This window comes from Vanellus vanellus (assembly GCF_965231255.1).
Source record: "Vanellus vanellus genome assembly, chromosome: 21".
NCBI classification, from domain to species: domain Eukaryota; kingdom Metazoa; phylum Chordata; class Aves; order Charadriiformes; family Charadriidae; genus Vanellus; species Vanellus vanellus.
The window spans coordinates 1,234,904-1,259,000 of record NC_138926.1 but is presented as its reverse complement, the minus strand read 5'-3'; the positions used below and the strand labels follow the sequence as shown (position 1 = coordinate 1,259,000).

The window sequence follows — 24,097 nt, the reverse complement described above, 5'->3', positions numbered from 1 at the left end:
GAATATTGATTTTTTTTGTGTGGTTGTTTTTTTTTTTTTTTTTTTTTAATGCAGCGAGGAGGAGAAAAAAAAAAAATTATTTTAACTGTTCCGTGATGTGTCCTTGCGTAGATGGTGAAGGCGATCCAGGTGCTGCGCATCCACCTCCTGGAGCTGGAGAAGGTCAACGAGTTGTGCAAGGACTTCTGCAACCGCTACATCACCTGCCTCAAAACCAAGATGCACAGCGACAACCTACTCAGGAACGACCTGGGGGGGCCCTACTCCCCCAACCCCTCCTCCATCAGCCTCCACCCCCAGGTACCGCCCTAAAAATCGCCAGTGGTCACCACTCGTTGCACGTTGGCCAAGGGGCGAGTCGGGCCAGCGAGGTTCGAGGGTCGCTCTACAGCAGGAGGGACGGAAACGCCGTCATTTCCTCCCCCGTTCTTGTGGTTATTTCAAGGCAGCTCGACAGATTTTGGGGTCTCAGATAACCATTTTTGGGATTCCTTTTATTTTTATGTTTTTTTTTGCCCAGGCACCCCCTCCTCCCCCCCCCCCTCCCCCCCCCAGCACGGTCAGCTTTCCCACCTTGATTTTTTTTTTATTTGGGGAATTTGGGTTTTTAGCTGCGAGAAGGGAACACCTGGCGCCTCGGGAAAAGCGGGAAAGTGCGAGGAGGTGCCCGAGAATTTGTGGGAATATCGCCTGAAATGGCCAAAGCAAGCTGCGCCTCGGTGGCTTCTGGGGTGAAATAAGGAATCGTAACTAAATATTTGGGAAAAAAAAAAAAAGTTGCCCACGGGGTTTAGGGTTTACCCATGCATTTGCAGTGCAGGGAAGAAATGTTGGCTGGTTGCATCCCAAAAAACTTCCTTGGTGCAATGTCTTGTGTCCCTCATGGATTCTCCTCTCTCAGACAATCGATTTTTTTTTTAATTTTTTTTTTTTTTGGAGAGGGGGGTGGGAAATTAAATTTGGGGTTGCACAATCCCGCCGTAAATAACTGCAGCCAACCCAAAATAACCCAGGCAGCTCTTGGGGTTCTCCCCAAAAAGGAGGCAGGTGGTTGGGGGCGTTTTTAGGGCTTTATGGTGCATTTGTCGTGGTGGAAAAGAACTACAAAACGTCATTTTTAGCAGCTCGGCTCCAAGCGCTGCAAAGTTTGAAGCTCCCAACGTGACGCTCGCGGCCCGGCGTAGGGAGGGAAAAGCCCTCCCTCCCCCCAAAAAGTTTCATTTCTTTTTTGGGTTTCCTGAAAGCACCAAACCACTTAATCATTGATCTAAAAAAAAAAAAAAAAAAAAAAACCCCAAAAAAACCCCCGTCCTCTCTTTATTTCCTAATAATCTCTAGAAATGGACTTATTATCCCCTCACTGCTTTATGGTGGCATTCCTTATGATCAAAATTAGCAAGACACTTGCATAAAAGAGAACAATAATTGCTCAACGAGCATCTCGTTTGTAATTTATTAGTTTCTATTATTGTGCGTCGCCATGGCAACCGCCCGCATCCCGGGTGATGAGAGAGATGTTAGATATGAGCCGACGAAGCTCCCGGTCCCAGCAAATGGAGATGCACGTTTTTTATCAGTAATTTTCATGAAAATAATAAGTGAGGGAGTTAATGAGATGGAAAGCCGTCCTGTGGCTATTGTGATTTTTTTTCCCCCCTCTTTTCCTCTTTTTTTTTTTTTTTTTTCCTTTTTTTTTTTTTAAAGTGTTGATCTAATTAGAATGCATCGGTCAGGAAAAGTAATGAGGATTTAGCGCCTCACAAAGAGGTGGGGATCGTATCAGAAAATTAGCACAAGTCTTTGGAAAATAATCAGGCCCGCGGAGAGGTACCAAGCGCCTCTGATTCCTGCAAACCCGGAGCTGCCGATGTTTCCCTTCCGGGCAAGACTTGAAAGTTGAGAAAGTCAAGTGAGGATTTGGAGGCAGTTTCTAAATAAATGGGAACGCACCCAGGAAAAAACCCAACTGGAGGGAAAATGTTGGCTCAGCGACGAAGGGGTTTTTAGCCGGAGCCGAGATATTCACGGTGATAGACCAGAAGGAGCCACCATCCCATTGGATGGGTCATTGGATGAGGATCGGATTGGTCATCGGATGAGGATTACAATACAGCAGCATTTTTATTTTTATTTATTTTTTTTTCTAATTAACCAACTAAGCAATGTCGAGCGCTTTGACTCATTGAGTTTACTTGAGTTCGCCTGGATAAGGCTTAAAAAAAATTGGTGGAAGTGGTGGAAGTACTCTGTATCCCTCAGTTGAGTTTGAAAGGCTGGGGATGCTCCGGAGAGCCCAAGAATCGCGGGATCCATATTTAAAGTAGGCAAGTCGCGTGGTTTTGCTAATTATCTTCCTATTAATCTCACACTGAGGGAAGGTAAAACAGCTAAGAGGCCGCTAATTTAATTTTTAAAAAAAAAATAAATCTGAATAATGGAAACGTGGTTAATATCAAATGAACGAGTTTCCTCAGAAAAGAGTTTTTCTCAGGCTATGGGACGGGCGTTGAGCATTTTATGCGCAGATGCGCCAGGTCGGTCGTGAAAGCAAAATATTTCGATTTCTTGCAAAGTTTTTTACCATGGGACAACCTGCCTAAAAAAAAAAAAAAAATAAAAAAAAATATGGGTACCCAATAACAGGGAGGTCAACCAAAACTGAGAAAACGGTATCTGGAGCTGTCAAAATGTCATCGTGGGAGAACCGTGGTTGGATTTTCCTGCTCGATCCGAAAAAGATGTCCCCTGGCTCGGTGCTATTCGTGCTTTCTAAGATGAAAAACGCAAGAATTTCTGGAAAATGGAAAAATGCCTGGGGGTGACGGAAAGACGAGAGAGCGCCCAGACAGGTGTTTCGACTGTTGCTGAGATCTTCTCGTGTCGCCAAGTCTAGAGGTGACTCCTGGCATGGGCCAAGTTTGGGTGAAAAGTTGAGTCTTTTTCCTACGTAGGTGAGCCTTCCCTGAGCCTTCCTTACCTTACAGACATTTTTCTACCCGGAGTTCTCCACAGCTTTCGCATTTCGTGCTTTGTTTTGTGGAGGGAGTTTCGGCCTCCTGAAGCCTGCAGGTCCACCAAGCTATGCCACTTCTTCCATTTTTCTTGAATTTGTCGTTCACTTGGCTTCATTCCTCTCCCTTCAGTCCTCATCGGACCGTTTTTAACTCCCTCCCTTCATTTAATGAATAGTTTTCGGCTTTTTCAGACAGGGGTAGGAGAGGGGAGGTGCGATTTAACCCAACGCTTAAAGTAAACCAGTTCAACTTTTCTTCCACGTCAAAATGGTCCTCGCTGCTCTCCAGTTGACCTCACGAGCAAGAAAAAACCCACCACGAAGCCAATCACGTTGGGAATCACAGCACTGCCAGGGGGACGTTTTCAATCGGATTAAGCGTGGCTTTTTCCAGCTCTCGTCTTGAATTCCAGCAGGTTGGCACCGTTTCAACGGGCAGTTTTAGGGCAGCATTTCTTCTTCTCAAATTCCTTCTCCACCTTGTCGGTGGTTGGAGGCTGCCAGCTGGGTTGGCCGGACACTATGCAGTACTACGGAGCTCAATTTTTCCACGTTTCCCCTGTGGATTTCTCTGTTATTTAAACCAACTTTTCTTCTCGTCAACGTCCATCCACCCGTCCATCTGCGAAGGAGCCGTACGAATGGTCTTACACGAGTTTGAGATGGGCCAACTCCTCCTCGGCAACCTCATGGCTTTCTTTTTTCTCCGGCTAACTCCAGTTTTCTCCGGCTAACTCCAGCTTTTCTCCAGCTTTACTCGAGCACAAACGGATTTCGCGAAGTTAGGATGAGCTCGAAGTTTTTTAACGCACGTGTGCCGCCCAAAAATAAATTGCTGTGTCATAGAGCACGAGGGGAAGGACATCAGCGCAAGTAGTGCTGAATTTTAGCACTTATTTACACTTGGGCGCGTGGTCTTTGACACTTGTCATACCGTAAGAAAGGGTTTTTTGTTGTTTTTTGCTTTGTTTTGTTTTGGTTTGGTTTTTTTTTTGTGTGTGTAATGCAATATGTGCCAGGTCTTTTTCTTGGTCGAAGCGACTTTTAATTGGGAGGAATTGTGTTTTGCCATACAGCCGCGGAAGGTCAGTGCCGAGATGTGGATCTGCAGAGACACCTAGCGATGCATTTTTTTTTTACACTCAAGTTTCAAAATTGCCGGAAACGAATTTCAACTTCTTTGACTCCTAAAATATAAAATATTTTTCACTGCAGCAAAGCCGCGAGCGTAATAAAATTTGGCTGGCATTTGCGATCCAAGGCAATTAGCATGCAAAACATTATTTTTTTTTAAGTCTTCTCGGAGATAATCTATGTTTATTTTAAGGCAGAGCCTCCACTTCCATTGGGTGCCCTTGGTTTCACAGCGCTGCTGCAGAAACACCCTGAATTTCTTTCACGTCTTATTTCTAATAATTACCAATATTCTGCCTTTTTGGATGCCTCTGAGCTGGTGTTTTGGGACAGTTTTCTTCTACGCCACCAAAGAATTGCTATTTTGGTCATCGTTAAAGTGCTGTTGAGAACGGCTTTGACCATTATAACTGGAAACGGCAATTTCTTGTTCCCATTCTCCGATATCCCAAGTTATTTCTTCCCAACGAACTTCCAAAAATAGTCTTCTGGATGCCCTTCTTTTGGAAGAATCATGGAAGAACGAGGCGGGAGAGGAAAGCTGGAGGTCCCCAGGCTGGTCCAAGCCTCTGGCCGTATCCGACTGCTTTTTGAGGTTCTCCAGGGACCACATTTGGTGTTATATGAATATTTCCACCGTGTTTATTAGCTGGATGATTAGCAAAAGCCAAGTCTAAGTGCAGGCGAAAGCAACCGATTTGTGCTTTCTGTATGCTGAGAAATCCTCGTTTTTCCAACCAAAAACCATTTCCCCCCACCCCCCGATAGGCTGGAGATGGGGAAAGGATAGTAAAAAAAAAAAAAAAAAAAAAAAAGTACAAGTATTTTACGGTCATATTTGAATTTTTCTTTTTTTTTTTTTTTTTTAAATCAATTTAGCTAGGCAAAGGAATGTCTGCAAGACGAAGCGAAAATTCACAGCGATTGCAGCAAAATTCCCAGGTCGATAATATTTAGATCATCAACGGAGAGCACGGGATTTTAATAGCAAAAGCCTGCCAGGGAAACCAGAGTTATCCAGAACCATCGCATGGGCAAACGGGCGGTGAGCGATGGGGGAAAAAGCTGATGGAAGAATGTAGGTAACGGGGAAAAGCCAAAAAAAAAAGGACCGAAAATAACATTTCCCCCCCCCTCAGCAATGGGAAATGAGTCAACGTGGACACAAGGGGACACTGACTCCCCACTGAACGACGCACCCGCATCACCTCTTGGTGTAAAATTAATTGATTCATTCAAATTACCGTCTCTACAGCTTTACTGCAAGGAAAAGAGGAGCTACGGCTTCTTTTTCCGACCCCACCGCCTATGCCTGGTCGCGTTTCCCAGCGTCGCCGCACGTCGCTAGTGGAGAGAAATCCTCTTTTCTTAAGCTAAGAAATAGGTTTCTTGCAGAAATGCGTCGAAAGGAAGGGAAAGGGAATGAAAAGGTGAACAAACAAAAAAAAAAAATCCCTTTTGTTGGCTTTTTGCGCGACAGCCGAGGAGGAGCTGGGCGCCAGGGAAGCGACGCAGAGTGGGAAAAGGGGTAGAAAAGGGGGAAAAATCTTTTTAGCGGAAGGAACGAGCGCGGTTTTACTTCTTCCATTGCGGTTGGCCAAATTACAGCTATATGGTTACCGGGGGCTTATTTTGAAACGGCAATTTTCTAAACGCCATTGGCATAATGCACAACAATTCTGCCCATCCGGGAGGCCCCGAATTCCCCTCTCTCCTCAATCGCAGCATCCCTCCCCCCCTTCCCGAAACGTTGCATCAAGTACTCAAATAATCATCCGATTCGGGCTTTTCCCCATAGCTTCTCACACGGAAAAGCCACTCCTGAGCCGGGACGGATACTCCCACCTAAAAAAAATGCCCATTTTTGCAGGAAGTTGGCTTAAAGCTGCAAGGAATGATATAGAATTAGGTTATATTATTATTATAAGGTTATATTATTATTATTTTTATTATTTCACAAGTGTTCTGGCAAGGGGGAACCGTGGGTGCTTTTGCCCCGGCTTTTAGTGTCATCCAGTTCCAGTCAAAGCACCAAAAAAATAGAAATTTATAGAAGGAAGAAGAAGATGGAAAAAATTCCTACTTCTCTATCACACTCTGTTTCTCTCTCCTTTTTTCCTTATGGGAAGTGGTGGCTGCAGAAAGAAGACGGTTTTGGGGAAGACGCTAAGCGGGCGGTTCGCAAAGCGTAAATCCTTATTCTTCCACCTTTTTTTTTTTTTTTTTTCCTTTTTTTTTTTTCCCCCTCAACGGCAACAACCTGAAAAATGGCGATTTTTGCTGCACCTTTGTTTGTTGAACCACCTAGAGAGAGAAAAAAAATAATAATGCGCAACGGGGCGTATTTCTTGGAAGATGAGGAAATGAAAAACCTCGCGTGCTCCCGCTGCCTCTTAAAATTCACGTTTCTGATATTTTTTTTATTTTTATTTTTAAATTTTTTTAATTTTTTTTTTTTTTTTTTTCTCCTTGCAGGAGATGCTGCAGAGCTCACCCGCGGCGCTGCCGCCCGCCTCCAACCCGCCGCCGGGCATCGTGGTGCCGGCGGCCGCGCTACCGCCGGGCAACTTGGCCATGAGCGCCGGCAGCGGCTCACCCGCCGTGCCAGGTAGGGACCACGGGGAAAGCTGCTGGGGGAAGGGTAGAAATTTTGGGGCGGTTTCGGTAACTCCCCATGAATTTTGAATTTGGATTTTTTTTTTTTTTTTTTTTTTTTTCCCCCCATAGGTGGAGCCTTGTACCAGCCCGTGACGATGGTGACGTCGCAGGGCCAGGTCCTCGCCCAAGCCATCGCCCCCGGCGCCCTGCAGATCCCCAACGCCCAGGTAAGAGCTTCCCGCCTCAAATTGCCATTTCGCGCCGTATTTGGCGCTGAAAAAAAAAACAAACAAAACAAACCACCAGTTTCTCCATAAATTCAAACCTTGGAGTATCCTAAATTTTTAATTCGAAAAGAAATGGTGATTAAATCCGTCTGCCGGGCGCCTTCGGGGTAGCTAGCAAATTATAGTAATGCTTATATTAATGCTGTATTATATATTATAAAATATAAAAGATGAAATATAAAATATAGTACAGTATATATAAAATATATATTATTGCTATTATAGCAGGGATCTGGGACCACCGGCATCGCCTGTCCGGTAGAGCAATCACAGCGCTCATTTTCTCCCTTAATTCATGGATTTGGGGTTATTTTTTAACCATCTGCTCGGTTTTCCTTCCTTTTTTGTAACTGTAATTAACTATTACGGGGGTTTTCTCCCCGTTTAGCTGCATTGCAATAAATTGACAATTTGGGGTAAAAATGGATTTATAAGGACAACTTGCCCGTGAACTTTTCCCACCCAACCCTCTCTCCCCCCATTTCCCCAGGAATTCCGGCCAAAAATATATTGATTTCTGCTACTCTGCTTCCCGAGAGCAGATCAGCAAAAATCCCCCCTCCCTCGCCCCCTCCCCCTCCACCCTTGCAAATTTTTTTTAACGTAATCGCAGGAGCCTCTTGGGAAAAAAAAAAAAAAAGGGATAAAAAATGGCATTTTGGCAATGGGTGGCGCCTCCCCCATGCAAAAATGCTTTTTTTTTAAATTTCTTTCTTTAATATTTCACCGTCACAGGCTTAAATCTTGCGGCAAAAATCCCTCTGTGGTGGGAAAAACAGACGCGCAGGGAATATCGGGGGCAGGGAGAGAGCCCCGGACAAGCACCTCCGGATGCTCTTCCCGCGCCGCCGGCATGATTTATTCAGCCGGAGCCCAGGGGAATCATCGCAGGGACCTGCTGGCCTGATGTTTAATTCATCCAGGAGAAACGTTTTGATGAAGAGCTGGGGGGGGAGGAAAAAAAAAAAAAGAAAAAATTTAAAAAAAATTCCCCTTTTAACTCAAGCGCTGAGATTTCCGTTTGGTTCCCGCGACCTCATTAAAAATTCTGTTTCTTTTGGTGGTTCGTTTTTTTTTTTTTTAAGGTAAAAATGTTTTCCCCCTTAAAAAACAGCCATGACATTGGCACCGTGGTGCCACCACAGGGAGAAGAAACCCATTGGCCTTTGCAAAGCATTGGCCAAAAAGTAGAGATGTTAAAGAGAGAATCCTGGGGTAAAAATGGGGATTTAATGCGAATTTTTTGGGGGGAAAAATGGAGTTTTGGACGCTGCTACGAGTTTGTCCATTTCGCACTCTCCCCACTGCCATTTTGGGTTGGTTTTGCTCATTTTTGGCGTTGGTTTTGCCCAGGTTCTTGGTTGGTTTCGCTCAGGTTTTGGGTTGGTTGGTCTCGCTCAGGTTTTGGGTTTGTTTTGCTCAGGTTTTGGGTTGGTTTCTCTCAGGTTTTGGGTTGGTTTTGCTCAGGTTTTGGGTTGGTTTCTCTCAGGTTTTGGGTTGGTTTTGCTCAGGTTTTGGGTTGGTTTCTCTCAGGTTTTGGGTTTGTTTTGCTCAGGTTTTGGGTTGGTTTCTCTCAGGTTTTGGGTTGGTTTTGCTCAGGTTTTGGGTTGGTTTCTCTCAGGTTTTGGGTTGGTTTCGCTCAGGTTTTGGGTTGGTTGGTCTCGCTCAGGTTTTGGGTTTGTTTTGCTCAGGTTTTGGGTTGGTTTCAGGTTTTGGGTTGGTTTCGCTCAGGTTTTGGGTTGGTTGGTTTCGCTCTGGTTTTGGGTTGGTTTCGCTCAGGTTTTGGGTTGGCCATCACCGTTTTCAGCCAGTTCTCTCCCTCTTCTTCTCCCCGGGCAGGTGAACCTGGATCTCACCTCCCTCCTCGATGGTGAGGACAAGAAGTCCAAGAACAAGCGGGGCGTCCTGCCCAAACATGCCACCAACATCATGCGCTCATGGCTCTTCCAGCATCTCATGGTGAGCACTGTAGCCACCGAAACACCCCGCCAAGCTGAAAAAAAAAAAAAAAAGGGGGGGGCAAAACCCCCCCAAACCAGAACAAATCGAGTCGGTGGTTTGTCTGAATTGATATTCAGAGGCACAAAGCGGCTTCGGTTTTATTTTGGGGATGACCGTTTTCACTGCAGGTGGCAAAAATACTCCCTTAACGCGCGAAGAAACAAAAGCAGAGGGGGACTTCCGCAAATTATTGCGGTTGGGTGACGGAGCGTGGGGTTTGTTGTTTTTGTTTTTGTTTTTGTTTTTTTTTTTCCAGTTGACAGCTCCAAAATACCGTTTTCTAGCGAGCTGCCCCACGGGTACAGTTGCGGCACATCAGCCATCAGCCGAACTGCGGAATTGCGATGTCGCCTCATTTTTGAGGTTGGCGGTGGAGATGTAGGTAGGCGAAGGGAGCTCAGAGGATGCAACCGGGGTATTTTCGTGCAAGGAGACTGCTGTCCCACCAGCAGAGCTGGAAAAAAGGCCAAAAGCTTAAAAACTCCCTTTTCCCTCAGTGGTTTCGCCAAGAAATCACTGATCGCAAAGAGCTGCATGGAGGTCTTCAAGAAGATGGGAGAGCCGCAAGACAGAAAATAGCAGCTCCAGGGAGCAACTTGACGTAAAACATGACCCAGGACATGGAGCAGCAGCTGGCTGGGAACTTTCCAGCCTATTTTTTGGGGTTTTTTTTTGTCTTTTTTAATGGGAAATTTTGAATTTACCGCGTTGAGGACAAGAGCATCGCTGTGTTGGGCTGCCATCCCAAGCTGCCTCGTGCATCTCCCATGCTTTTGGAGGGCCGAACTGCAGATTTGCAAGCAGAAGAAGGATTTAGATGACCAGAAGCTGAGGAGCAACTTCTCAGGAGAACCCTACGGTTTGAGATTTCCAAAACTGGATCGAAAACCAAAAGAAATGATGCTTCTACTGGGTGGTTGGACATTTGCTCTCAGCCTGGTCCTCATGGTCAGAAGATGCTCGGGCTTCCCCATCTGGTGTCGTAGATGATGTAGTTTTTAACCTAATAGCGTTGATGCTCATCATTTTACGGGGTTTGGAAGTTTCACAGCACCAGCAGGAGGAAGGAACGCTGGAAATAATATGCCAAAAATGGGGATACCTCCGGCAAAAAAAAGAGCCATTTTTAACCACTTTGACACCTCTGAGGGCTTGGTGGGACAAGAGTCTTCTGCATGCCCTGACTTTGGGTGGTTTTGTTAAGGAAGCCGCACTATTTTGGGGACAAACAGCTGGAAAACAAGTCGCGTGAATCAACGCTGGTTGACTGGGGGTTGGGTTGGGGGTCCAAAAATGACAGGTAGGGCTGGTTCGATAATAATTTCATTTTTGGGGTTGGAAAGGAGGATTTAGGCACGGTTGGGAGGAGGTTGTTGGAGCTTTGAGCGCTGGTAGCCTCTTACGGTAGATGTTTCAGCGTGTTTTACTGATGCACCTGACAAAGGAGCGTTGTGGGTGACAGCAGGTTTTGAAGCCCAAATCCCACCTTTACCAACAGCCATTACTAAAAAATCGCTAAAACTAAAAAAAAAAAAAAAAATATATATATATAAAATGGGATTTTCCTCCAAGCCTTTGATGGAAAGCCTTGAAAAAGCCCTAAGGACACATGATGCTCTCAGATGCCACCCTTAAGCCTTGCATCTTGCCAATGCAAGAAGCCACCAAATTCGGGGTGGGAAAATGGGGTTTTTAACTTTTTAATTGTCTTTTTTTTTTTTTTTTTTTTCCTCCACTCGAGGCTGCCGTTTTTGCACACGGGGGTGTCGTTTCGCTGCCCCATCTCTCTCTCTCTCTCTTTTTTTTTTTTTTTTTTTTTTTTTTTTTTCCAGCACCCCTACCCCACAGAGGACGAGAAGAGGCAAATCGCGGCCCAAACCAACCTGACCCTCTTGCAAGTCAACAACTGGTGAGCGCATCGGTGGCCCGTGCAGTCATCTTGCTGGCTTTAGAATTTTTTTTTTTTTTTTTCCCACGCTATTTCGGTGCTCTGTAATGCTTTTTTTGGGGGTAACGCGGGCGGTTAGGGAGGATTTCGGGGAGACGGGCTCGGGTGTGTTTAATTGGCGGCGTTCGTTTGCGATGTCTTGGTGCCCTCTCCTGGCAAACCCAAGATGGAGCAGCTTCCAACTCCCAGCTGGAAAAAATAATGCAATGGTGTAACGGACAAATAAAACAGGGTAAAACTCCAGCTTTTTGGACCACGCAGCCACTTTCAAAAGGGTTTCGCATCGCAACTCGTTAAATTGTTACAATGCCTGTTGTTTTAACTCAAAATCGATGCAACAGCTCTTATTTACTTGCATGGTCTCTCGTTTTCCCTGGAAAGGTTCATTAATGCCCGGCGGCGCATCCTGCAGCCAATGCTCGACGCCAGCAACCCCGACCCAGCCCCCAAAGCCAAGAAAATCAAATCTCAGCACCGGCCCACCCAGCGGTTCTGGCCCAACTCCATCGCCGCTGGGGTCCTGCAGCAGCAGGGCGGCAATTCGGGGACAAATCCTGACGGTAAGGACGAACCCTGATGGCTCCTGCCCTTCCCGGATGGGGTGGCCGCGCATTAAATTATGGCCTTAATTAAGGATTTCTAGAGCCCTTTATCGCCCCGTGGGGGAAAACGTGTTGAAGAGGCGGTCAACGCAAGAAGGTCCTTCCAGTTGGCCATCGCAAGGGCGCTGGCAATGGGGCACAGCCATCTCCTCGGCATGGGAACAGCCCTCAAGGATCACCCGCTATGGGGCATCACTTGGGGTATCTCCTGAGGTGCTGAGGAGGGGATAAAGGGGGAAAGGGGGAGAGGAGAGGAGAAAAAATTAAAAAAAAAAACCAAAAAGATGAGATGAGAAGGCAGCCGAGACAAGACGGGAAGAAGGAAGACGCGGAGAAGATGAAGGGAGAATAGATGATGAAAACGAGGAGCAGAGAAGGTGAAGGGAGGGTGAAGTGAGCAGAAACGAGACTGGACTAGACGAGATGAGAACAGAGAAGATGAAGAGGAAGGAAGGTGGAAATTAAGAGAAGATCCGCCCAACCGATTTGGGCATCTACTTGCTCAAAGATGAAGGTTTATTGTTAATTAATGAAGATACATTAGGTAAAAATATCAAGTGGTGGACCCTGGGGAGTGGCTGGGGCGAGTGGGACACCCTACCTGTCTAGGTGCAGGTTGTCGCTTGGGTTATTCTTGGTTTACGCACTATTTTTTTGGTCCTTTTTATATTAGCTGAGGAGTCCTTATGTCTCTCTCTAATTTTTTTTTAATTTTAGGCTCGCTCGGCATGGACAACCTGCAACCCCTCTCGTCAGCCACGGCCACCATGGCCATGCAGCAGGCCATGCTGGCGGCCCACGAAGACTCCCTTGACGGCACCGAGGAAGAGGAGGAGGACGAGGAGGACGAGGACGAGATGGAGGAGGAGGAAGAAGAGGAGGAAGAGCTGGAGGAAGAGCCTGGTGGCCTCCCGGCGGCGCCTGGTGCCGACCTCGGCTTGGACCACAGTGACTCGCTGGAATAGCTCCTCCTGCGCCCTCCCCAAATCATCAAAAACAAAAAGTCCCCCCTAAAACGCTTAGAAAAAAAAAAACCGGCAAGGACAGAAACAAAATTGGTGAGAAAAAAAAAGAAGCAAATTGGAGGCACTGGCGGATGCCCCGGCTGTCCACGGGAGCGCGGGGACTACCACGTCGGCACGTGGAAGCGAAGGACACATGTTTACAAGGCACATATTGTGGCCAGATTATTATTATTATTATTATTATTAATAATTTTTTTTTTTTGCAGGTTTTATTCTTATTTTCCCCTTTCCCCCTTCGTTTTTGGTAAGAAAAAGCGTTTTTAGGGGAAGCTGTTTTCCCCAGACGACGCTCGGATGCTGTTGGGCGACAGCGGCTTTTCACCGTGGGCCACCGCGTCCACCACTTGGATTTCTTGGTGAAAAAAAAAAAACAAAAAAAAACCCACAAAAAAACCCCTAAACAACCCCAGGACTGATGCTTTTTGGGTTGTTTTGTTTTGTTTTGTTTTTTTTTTCCCCCCCAGAAAAGGTGATTCACGGGCGTAAATATCAGCACGCGGTGGTGGGGGGGGAAACAAACCCAAAATCGGCGAGTGCAAATTCTGCTTCGGGTCGGAGCTGAGGAGGGTTTCGCGCTCACGACCCACCGGATTGCCCAAAACCTCCCCATTTTGGCCCCGATGCTGCGGTCATTTTGGTGACTCCGGATGTAACTTTCTGGAAAAGGGAGGAAATCCCCCCCCCAATTCCGCCCCTCCCCCCCCCCAAAACCTTTAATTTATGTGCTAAAAATCTGTCGAATTTGGAAACATCGTCCGTAAGGGCTGAGACTGGACACAGAGTTGGGGCAAAGGCTGTCGGGAGTGAGACTTTCCCACGGCGTTTCGGCACCAAGTCAGGAAAAAAAAAAAAATGGGCAGGGGGGGAAAATGGGTTTAAAAAATGCAGATTTTCACCCCAAATTGAACGGCATCCCCCTCCCCCCCCCCCCCCCCTCCCCCGCCGAGGTTCACCTGGGTGGAAGGAAATTCCATATTGTTGCCGGAAAGTTGTTTTCTCCCCAACGTTATCCACTCGCGTGGGAAAACGGCGGAGTTTTACCCCAAAGGAGCCACGGGGGAGGGCGGCTCCGCGAAAAAATACTACGTATTGCGGCGTTTTTTCTTAAAACGTTAGCAAAAGGGTGAATTTCGCCTTAAAATGTGGCGGGGGGGGGAGGGGGGAGAGACGCAAAAGCAAACCCGGGGCAAAAATAATAAAGGAATTTTCTTCTGCAGGTTCCTCTGTAAAAAGGATATTTTTTTTTTTTTTTTTTTTTGGGGGAGGGGGGGTGGGGCGGCTTTTTGCCGGTTTTGTCCTTTTTTTTTTGGCTCTTGAGGAGTTGAGAAAAAAAAAAAAAACAAACAACACAACAGCAGCTGGGGGGGGGCGGGGGGGGGAGGGGGGAAAAAAAAAAAAAAAAAAAAAAAGAGTGATGCAATGGGCAGAAAAGCCTATTTTTCGATACCGATCTGGCGTGAATGTAATCTGTAATTTCATAAAGGATTCATTGTAATTTAGTATTATTTCATGGCCATTTATTATAAAGTGCTACGAGATGAGGTTTCGCAGCTGTATTTTATTGGCAGCTTTGGGAAAGCCCCAAAATGGGTGAATAACCCCCCCAAAATGGGTGAACGACCCACCCACACCCCCCCCCTGAAATAGGCAAAATGCTCCTCAAATAGGCGAATCGGCCCCAAAATGGGTGAATTGACCCAAATCTGCAACCGAGTGCCGCGGTGTAAATAGGATTTATACTTCCAAAAGTGATGTGCCCCCCAAAAATGAGTGATCCCCCCCTCCCCCAATGAGCTCTTATATGATTTTAACCCAAAATGAATGATGCTTCCCCCAAATTGTTGCACCCCGGGCTAAAATTGGTGATGCTTGCTCCAAAATGACCTATATTCGCCCCAAAATGAGTGATTCTGCCCCCCAAAATGAGCTGTATTTTCCAAAAACGAGTGATTCTGCCCCCAAAACATGCGACGCTCACCCCAAAATGAATTGACTTTTCCAAAAACGAGTGATTCTGCCCCCAAAATGTGTGACGCTTACCCCAAAATGAATTTTTTCCAAAAACGAGTGATTCTGGCCCCAAATGTGCGACGCTCACCCCAAAATGAATTGACTTTTCCAAAAACGAGTGATTCTGCCCCCAAAATGTGTGACGCTTACCCTAAAATGAATTGACTTTTCCAAAAACGAGTGATTCTGCCCCCAAATGTGCGACGCTCACCCCAAAATGAATTGACTTTTCCAAAAACGAACAATTCTGCCCCCAAAACGTGCGACGCTCACCCCAAAATGAGTTATATTTTCCAAAAACGAGTGATTCTGCCCCCAAAACATGCGACGCTCACCCCAAAATGAATTGACTTTTCCAAAAAACGAACAATTCTGCCCCCAAAACGTGCGACGCTCACCCCAAAATGAGTTATATTTTCCAAAAACGAGTGATTCCGCCCCCAAAAGTGTAACGCTTACCCCAAAATGAGTTATGTTGTCCGAAAATGAGCGATTCTGCCCCCAAAACGTGCAACGCTCACCCCAAAATGAGTTGTCTTTTCCAAAAATGAGTGATTCTGCCCCCAAAATGTGCGACGCTTACCCCAAAATGAGTTATCTTTTCCAAAAACAAGCGATTCTGCCCCCAAAACATGCAACGCTCACCCCAAAATGAGTTGTCTTTTCCAAAAATGAGTTGTCTTTTCCAAAAATGAGCGATTCTGCCCCCAAAACGTGCGACGCTCACCCCAAAATGAGTTATATTTTCCGAAAATGAGCGATTCTGCCCCCAAAACGTGCGACGCTCCCCCCAAAATGAGAGATATTCTCCAAAAATGAGCGATGCTCCCCAAAATTGAAGTGTTTCCCCCCCCAAATTTCTCCAAAATGCATGATTCTCTCCCAAAATGAGGGATGCTCTTCCAAAATTAAGTGATGGGTTTTTTTTTTGTGTGGGTCCCCCAAAATGACTTCTCCTCCAAAATGCTTTGCCCAAATGAGCAATTCTCCCCCCCCAAATGAGCAATACTCCCCCAAAATGAGTGATTTTGCCCCAAAATGATGCTCTCCCCAACTAGTCGTCCTCCCCAAAATGAGTGATTCTCCCCAAAAGCAAACGATTGCTGCCAAAAATGAGTAAATCTCCCCAAAATAAGTGACTTCCCCCCAAATGACTGAATTTGCCCCCCAAATGGATGACACTCTCCAAAAATGCGCAAGAAGGACCCCCAAATTAGTGACTGTCCCTCAAAATGAGGGAAAAATCCCCAAATGAGCAATTCTCCCCAAAATGGAAGCCCCCCTCCCCCTCCTAATGAGTTACTGCTAATTACCGGGTTGATTTTCTGGGGAAAAAAAACGGTGATTTTTGCACCATCTTTAGCAGCAAATGGGGCTGCGGAAAAGGTAAAAATGGGAAAAAATCCCCTCCAAAATGGCATTTACAGCCCAATTTTACCCCTTGGATGGCGGCGGCTGCCTGCGGCGCTGCAGCCGGCTCTGAGGACCCAGCACCTCGTTAGCCAGAAATCCGCATGTTTCATAAAATGCTGAATATTCACGAGCACCGCAGCAAAATTTCCTTATCGGTATTTTCTGGCGCCAAAAAAAAAACCAAAACCAAAAAAAGTGCAGTTTTCCATCGAAAAGTTGCGAAACGACGTCGCCGCAAGCGGAGGGATGAAGATGCCGGAGGCCGGTTGCTTAATTAATGAAACGAATTATTTATTTCCCAGCTGTGCAAAGGTGGGGGTCGCGCGGGGCCGGGGGCGGAGGTCGGCGGGCGACCCATTTTCCTCAGGTTTGGCCCCATTTTCGGGGGTGGGGGGGGGGGGAAAGGACGCGCCGGGGTGGGGGTGGGGGGCGCGAGGGCAGCGCCGCATCAGGTTGGGCAGAGCACTGCAAAGAGAGAGGTCATGGGTGTGCGCCGGCGCACACGAGGGTGCGCCGGGGCTGCGTGGGGGGTTGCGCGCGGGTGCACGACGATGCCCGAGGAGGTGGGAGGATGCACGAGGACGTACAATGAGGCACGAGTGTGCACGAGGAGGCACAGGTGTGCATGAGGATGCGCAAGCACATGCAGGGAGGCACGAGGATGCTCGAGTGTGCACGGGGATGCACGAGGATGCACGAGGATGCATGAGTGCACACCATGATGCATGAGGATGCTCGAGGATGGATGAGGATGCACGAGGATGCACAAGGACATGCAGGGATGCAGGAGGATGCTCGAGGATGCACAAGTGTGCACGAGGATGCATGAGTGTGCACCATGATGCATGAGGATGCTCAAGGATGGACGAGGATGCACGAGGATGCACGAGGACATACAGGGATGCAGGAGGATGCTCGAGGATGCACGAGTGTGCACGGGGATGCATGAGGATGCACAATGATGCACGAGGATGCACGAGGATGCACGAGGATGCACGAGGATGCACAAGCACATACAGGGATGCATGAGGATGCTCGAGGATGCACGAGTGTGCATAGGGATGCTGAGCATGCACCATGATGCATGAGGATGCTCAAGGATGCACGAGTGTGCACGGGGATGCACGAGGATGCACGAGGACATACAAGCAGGAGGATGCTCAAGGATGCACGAGTGTGCACGGGGATGCATGAGGATGCACAATGATGCACGAGGATGCATGAGGATGCACGAGGATGCACAAGCACATACAGGGATGCATGAGGATGCTCGAGGATGCACGAGTGTGCATAGGGATGCTGAGCATGCACCATGATGCATGAGGATGCTCAAGGATGCACGAGTGTGCACGGGGATGCACGAGGATGCACGAGGACATACAAGCAGGAGGATGCTCAAGGATGCACGAGTGTGCACGGGGATGCATGAGGATGCACAATGATGCACGAGGATGCATGAGGATGCACGAGGATGCACAAGCACATACAGGGATGCATGAGGATGCTCGAGGATGCACGAGTGTGCATGGGGATGCATGAGGATGCACTAGGATGTATAAGGATGCACGAGGATGCACAAGCACATACAGGGATGCATGAGGATGCTTGAGGATGCACGAGTGTGCATGGGGATGCACGAGTGTGCACAAATATGCAGGAGGATGCACAAGCCCATACAGGGCTGCAGGAGGATGCTCGATGATGCACAAGTGTGCACGGGGATGCATGAGTGTGCACCATGATGCACGAGTGTGCACGGGGATGCATGAGGATGCCCAGGAATGCATGAGGATGCTCGATGATGCACGAGTGTGCACGGGGATGCATGAGTGTGCACCATGATGCAGGAGTGTGCACGGGGATGCATGAGGATGCCCAGGAATGCATGAGGATGCTCGATGATGCACGAGCGCGTAAGGGGACGCACCGGTGTGCACGGGGGGCGCGTGAGGAGGCCCAATGATGCACGAGTACATACAGGGATGCACGAGGGTGCCCAGTGACGCGCGGGCTTGCACTGGGCTGCATAGGAGCGCACAAGCATGCACTGGGAGAGCCGAGGGTGCGATGACGCATGAGGGTGCGCGATGGCGCACGGGGGCTCGCATGAGGACGCACGAGTGCGCACGGGGATGCGTAGGGGCGCGCAAGGGTGCACGAGCGTGCACAAGGATTCACTGAGCACGCGCGAGGGCGCCTGGGCGCACAAGGCTGCACGAGCGGGGGCTGCAGAAGGCTGCGAAGGGGATGCGCGGAAGACGCAGGAGGAAGGGGGACGCACAAGGAATGCAGGATGCACGATGATCTACGAAGGCGCGGGAGGACGCAGGGGATGCTCGAGGGACGCGCAGGACGCGCGCCCAGGATTCACGGAGGAGGCACGAAGGATGCGCCCGAGGCGCATGAAGGAGGCACGAGGGATGCGTACGAGATGCAGAAGGATGCGCCGGAGGTGCAGGAAGGGGGATGCCCAGGAGACATACCCAGGATTCACAGAGGATGCCCCGGAGATGCACGAGGGATGGGCAAGGGATGCAGGAAGGACGCAAGCGAGATGCACAAGGATGCAGAAAGGACGCAGAGGAGAGGCATGCAGGATGCAGGAGGGATGCACGGGAGATGTAGGCACGGAGAGCGGCAGGAGTGACGCGCCAGAGGTGCATAAGGAATGCGCGGGGACGCATGAAGGAGGCAGGAGGGATGCACGGGAGATGCAGAAGGATGCGCCGGAGGTGCAGGAAGGGGGGGAGGGAGAGGCAGGAGTACGCGGGGGATATGCGGAAGGGATCCGTGGTGGATGCGCAGAGGCACAGGGGCTGCAGGAGGGATGCGTGGGGGATGCAGGAGGCGAGCGGATACCTTTGAGGATGTAGTCCGTGAGCAGTGTGGGCACCTTCTCGTTCCCCTCCTTCATGGCAAAGAGGACTGCGAGGGAGAACGGAGCCATGAGCTCAGCCCCACTGCCCCCAAAATGTCCCTTCTCCCCCTAAACCAGCCCCGCAGTCGCCATAGAGACACTGCCGGAGTCTCCCACAATGCACCAGGCCGGAGAGCATCCACCACCCCGCGCTTTCGCCCCACCGGCCGGTCCACGGCAACGCAGAACGGGTGTTTCACCCCCCAAATCAGGGCTGGCGCGGGGTGCAAAAATGTGCGCGTGGGCGGGTTGCTGCAAATCAGCGGTGCCGCAGCGAGGCAAAAACGGGCGATCGCACCCCAAAAAATGGGTCTTCATCCCCCCCCGCAAAACGGGCTGCGTCGCAACCATGCGACACGGGCGATCGCACCTGTGCTGCTGCAACGACGCAAAATTCAAAAAAAAAACCAACAACAAAAAAAGAGGATTGCACCCCAAATTTGCTGCGTGGCAGTGAAGTCGCCCGAATCGCTGCCGCTGCGGCACTGCCAAAAGCGCATCCGCGGCCGGAATCCGCCATGCCGTCGGCGATGCAAAACGTCCGATTCTGCCGCAAAACGGCGGTTTGAACGAGCACTCACTGTTGGTGAGCATCTGCAGGTCCTCGACGGAGGGCGGCGACCCTTTCTTCTCATAGGGAATCACCGTGTTCAGGTACTGCATAAAACAAAACAAAACAAAACAAAACAAAACAAAACAAAACAAAAAAAACCAAACCCACCCCCAAAACCCACCCAGATGGCGCAAAAATCGCCGATTCTTTGCACCACCTTGCCACAAATCACCCCGAATTGATGCAAAAGCAGAATATGTCTGCGATGTTCCTGCGATTGCATTTAATTTGCAGGTTGGTTTTTTGGTTTTTTTTTTTGGGGGGGGGGGGAAGGGTACCGAATGAATTGCACGCAGCAAAACCCACCCAAAAGCAAACCTCTGCTTAGGGAGGATTTTTTTGGGGGGTGAAAACCGGGGATTTTTGCAAGATGGATGAGCGGGACGTCAGGGAGGGAGCGGGGTGGTAAAATTAAAAACTATTTCAAAAGGGTTTTGGCGGGTGCAGGGGAATGGGGTGTGCAGGACGGGGGGTGGAAAAGGGACAGATCTGGGCAATTTTGGGGGGAAAAAAAGGGCAGAAAGGTACCTGCTTCTCATTGGCAGCCGGACCGAAGGTCTGGCGTAGGCCGGAGTGCAGGATGCTGGAGATGCCCTCCATGCTGAAGCGCTGGGGACGCAGGTGTCACCCTGTCACCTCCCGGGGACGCAGACATCACCCGTGGCACCTCCCTTGGCACCAACGTCCCCCTGGCTCCCTGAAGCCCATCCACGTCCCCTCCATTCCCCTGTCCCACGTCCCCCCGCCCCCCCTCCTCACGTCCCCCTGTTCCCCACCCACCCAAAGCCCTGTCCCCCATCCCCTGCCCCCATATCCCCTCCCCACTTGCCCCATCCCCTCTCCTGTCCCTGCGACACCCCTTCCCGTGGCCCCATCCCTCGCCCTCCCGCCCCATGTCTCTCTGCCCCGTCCCCTGGCCCCACAAGCCCCTGTCCCATGTCACCCCATCCCGCATCCCCCTGTCCCATGTCCCTCTGCCCCGTCCCGCCACCCATGCCCTGTCCCCACATGCCGTCATCCCATGTCCCCTCATCCCTCATCCCCCTGCCCCGTGTCCCCCGTCCCATGTCCATCCGCCCCATTCCATCACTCATTCCTTGTCCCATGTCCCTCTGCTCTGTCCCCACATTCCCCTGTCCCATGTCCCCCTGTCTCGTCCTCCCATCCTTCATCCTCCTGTCCCCTGTCCTGCACCCCTCTGCTCAGTGTCCCCCTGTCCCACATCCCTCTGACCCATCCCATCACCCATCCCCAGTCCCCACATCCCATCCCATGTCCCTCTACCCCATTCCATGACCCATCCCTTGTCCCAACATCCCGTCATCCCATGTCGCCTCATCTCTCTGCCCCATGTCCCCATCCCATGTCCCCGTCCCATGTCCCCTGTCCCTCTGCCCCATCCCATCACCCATCCCTTGTCCCAACATCTCATCATCCCATGTCCCCTCATCCCTCATCCCTCTGCCCCATGTCCCCTGTCCCATGTCCCCCTGTCCCATGTCCCTCTGCCCCATCCCATCACCCATCCCTTGTCCCAATATCCTGTCACCCCATGTCCCCTCATCCCTCTGCCCCGTGTCCCCCTGTCCCGTGTCCCCCATCCCATGTCCCTCTACCCCATCCCATCACCCATCCCTTGTTCCAACATCCCGTCATCCCTTGTCGCCTCATCCCTCTGCCCCGTGTCCCCGTCCCATGTCCCCCTGTCCCATTTCCCTCTGCCCCATCCCATCACCCATCCCTTGTCCCAACATCCCGTCATCCCATGTCCCCTCATCCCTCTGCCCTGTGTCCCCCTGTCCCATGTCCCCTCTCCCATGTCCCTCTACCGCATCCCATGACTCATCCCTCGTCCCAACATCCCGTCATCCCATGTCCCCTCATCCCTCTGCCCCCTGCCCCGTGTCCCCCTGTCCCCGCATCCCCCCCGTGCCCCCACCTCCCCTCCCCGCACCCCGTGTCCCCCCATCCCCTGTCCCCATGGCCGCGGTGTCCCCCCACCTTCCGGGGCATGTGGTTCCCGCGCTCGGGACGCCCCCCTTGCAGGCTCAGCCCCCTGTCGCGACGGCGGCGACGGGCGGCCTCCCGCTGCTCCCGCTGCTCCCCCTGCACCGCCAGCAGCGCCCCGATGAACGCCGTCTTCACCTCCTTCTCGAACGCCAGCTCGTCCCGCCGCGCCAACTGCGCCACCAGCTCTGCCGACAGCGCCCGGCTCGCCGCCTCCGCGCGCCCGGCCGCCGCCGCCAGCTCCCGCGCCGACAGCCGCCCCAGCCCTGCCGCCCGGGCGTCGCGGTTAGAGACAGGCGCGCGCCCACCGGGAGAGGCACCGCGCCGCCGGAGACGGCGGAAGGTGCGATTATTAAGACGCGCGGGGCGATTAGTGCCCCGCACCGTGCAATAAATGCAATGCCCGGGGCAATAAGTGCAATGAGTGGTGCAATAAATGAGATGCACGATGCAATAAGTGAAATGCCCAGTGCAATTAGCGCAATGCACGGTACAATTAGTCACACGACCGGCGCAAGAAATGCAATGCCCGGTGCAACACGTGAGAGGCGCAGGGCAGCAGGTGAAAAGTACAGTGCAACAAATGAAGTGCCTGGTGCAATTAGTCAAGCAGTTTGCAAAACTGCCTTACGTAATTAGTGAGCCGCACGCTGCAGTTACTAAGACACAGCGGGCAATTAGCAGGCTGCCCGGTGCTATAAATGCGACGCCCAGCGCAATAAGCGCAATGCACAGAGCAACTAGGGATACACCCGGTACAATTAGTGGCACGCCCAGTGCAATTAGTAAAGTGCACAGCGCAATTAGTGATGCGTCTGATGCAGGTACTGCCATGCCTGGTGCAATTAGTAAAATACCTGATAGGATTAGTGACATGCCCGGAGCAATCAGTGAAATGCGTAGCGCGAGCGAACGAAACACTTGACGCAACTAGTAACATGCCTGGTGCAATTAGCGATAGGCACGCTGCAATTAGTGACATGCACAATGCAAATCAGTGATATGCACAGTGCAATTAGTGATATGCACAGTGCAATTACTGGCACGCCCAGGGGAATTGGTGATACGCCTGTGCAATTAGTGACATGCGTGCCGCAAGTGAACACACGCTACGTTTAGCAAAATTCCCGGGGCAATTAATGAACTGCACAGTGCAATTAGTGAAATGCACACTGAAACCGTTAAAATGCATCACGTGATTAATCGAGATGCACGGTGCATTTATCGGACCACCGATAAATAAATACATCCTGCAATTACCGAAATGCCCGGCGTCCTAAACGACACGCCCAGAGCAATTACAGAACTGCCCGCCGCAATTAGCGACGCGCGCGGCGCAGTAAACGAAATGCACCGCGCGATCGGGGGAACGCGCAGAGCAATCAGCCAAACGCCCCGGGGGCGATTAGTGACACGCGGCACGCCCGCAGGGAAAAGTGGCGCGCGTGGTGCGTTGAGCGGCCGGCGCAGCGCGTGTAGAGAACCGCAGCGCACGCGCGGGCGCGCGCGCTGCAGGGCGCCATCAGCTCGATGCACGCTGCCTGCTGCACTGCTGCTGGGGAAACGCGTGAGGCCAGTCGCGAAACGGGCAACCGTCAACCGTGCAATTAGCGAAACAGTGAAATGAGAGACGGTGGCGCTGCCGTATTTTCCGCGAATTTAGGAGAACGCGTGCCGCAATCGGGAAAACGCACGCCGCCGTCAGGGAAATGCATGCCGCAATAAATCAGGGAATTGCGTGCCGCAATCGGGGAAACGGCCGGTGCACAGCGCATTTAGAGGCCATCGGTGGATTCAGGGCAAGGAAACACTCGGGGGCATTTCGCCGAACGCGTGGCGTGCTTGGCGAGACCCCCGCGTGCATTTAAAGCGACGCTAAAAGCAACATCCGCGTGGGCTTAATTTTTTTGGCAAGAGCCCTCTCCTGGCCAAACAGCGTGTAAACGCTGGCGCAAGCCAGCCCTGAAGGCCGGAGAGATTCAATGGTCCGATTTGGTTGGAATCGTCCCCAAAAAGTGCCTGGCCTGGGTCTTGCTGGCCATACCTTCATGGGAGCAGTTGTTGTTGAAGGCAGGGGAGAAAGCACGCAGCTCATGCAGAAGGATGGGCTCCGTGCCCCCGCCACCGCCTTCGCCTTCAGCATCGGCTTCAGTTTCCTCCTCCTCCTCTTCCTCATCCTCATCACCCTCAGGGTCGGCCTCGGGGTCGGGCGAACTCTGCATCAGCTCCTCCAGCTCCTCGATGACCTGCAGGGCACCAGTGTCCCCCATCTGCACCTCCATCCCACCTCCATCTTGCATCTACAACCTGCAGCCCACAGCTACATCCTGCAGCTGCACACTGCAGCCCTGCCCGGAACCCACAGCTGCAACCTGCATCCTTCATCCTCCCCCTGCATCCTCCATCCTCCCCTTCATCCTCCACCTGCATCCTTCATCCTCCATCCTCCCCTTCATCCTCCACCTGCATCCTTCATCCTCCATCCTCCCCTTCATCCTCCACCTGCATCCTTCATCCTCCCCTTCATCC

The 24,097-nt window shown here is 50.7% G+C and overlaps 2 protein-coding genes across 2 annotated transcripts in view; one reads left to right on the top strand and one right to left on the bottom strand.

Annotated features, from left to right (window-relative positions):
• The window catches only part of PKNOX2 (PBX/knotted 1 homeobox 2), a 40,049-nt gene extending 26,187 nt beyond the window's left edge, over nt 1-13,862 (top strand). Inside the window, exons 6-12 of the mRNA XM_082493783.1 lie at nt 112-300; nt 6,623-6,755; nt 6,875-6,972; nt 8,872-8,991; nt 10,866-10,942; nt 11,363-11,541; nt 12,301-13,862. Of these exons, the coding sequence (XP_082349909.1) occupies nt 112-300; nt 6,623-6,755; nt 6,875-6,972; nt 8,872-8,991; nt 10,866-10,942; nt 11,363-11,541; nt 12,301-12,548 (1,044 nt within the window). The 3' untranslated portion in view covers nt 12,549-13,862. The remainder of the gene's footprint in view (nt 1-111; nt 301-6,622; nt 6,756-6,874; nt 6,973-8,871; nt 8,992-10,865; nt 10,943-11,362; nt 11,542-12,300) is intronic.
• Nucleotides 13,863-16,331: 2,469 nt separating this feature from the next.
• Nucleotides 16,332-24,097, bottom strand: part of FEZ1 (fasciculation and elongation protein zeta 1) — a 20,385-nt gene continuing 12,619 nt past the window's right edge. Inside the window, exons 5-10 of the mRNA XM_082493778.1 lie at nt 23,613-23,814; nt 21,563-21,834; nt 20,090-20,170; nt 19,530-19,605; nt 18,891-18,956; nt 16,332-16,496 (exon numbers count right to left, since the gene is read on the bottom strand). Coding sequence (XP_082349904.1) covers nt 16,480-16,496; nt 18,891-18,956; nt 19,530-19,605; nt 20,090-20,170; nt 21,563-21,834; nt 23,613-23,814 — 714 coding nt within the window. The 3' untranslated portion in view covers nt 16,332-16,479. The remainder of the gene's footprint in view (nt 16,497-18,890; nt 18,957-19,529; nt 19,606-20,089; nt 20,171-21,562; nt 21,835-23,612; nt 23,815-24,097) is intronic.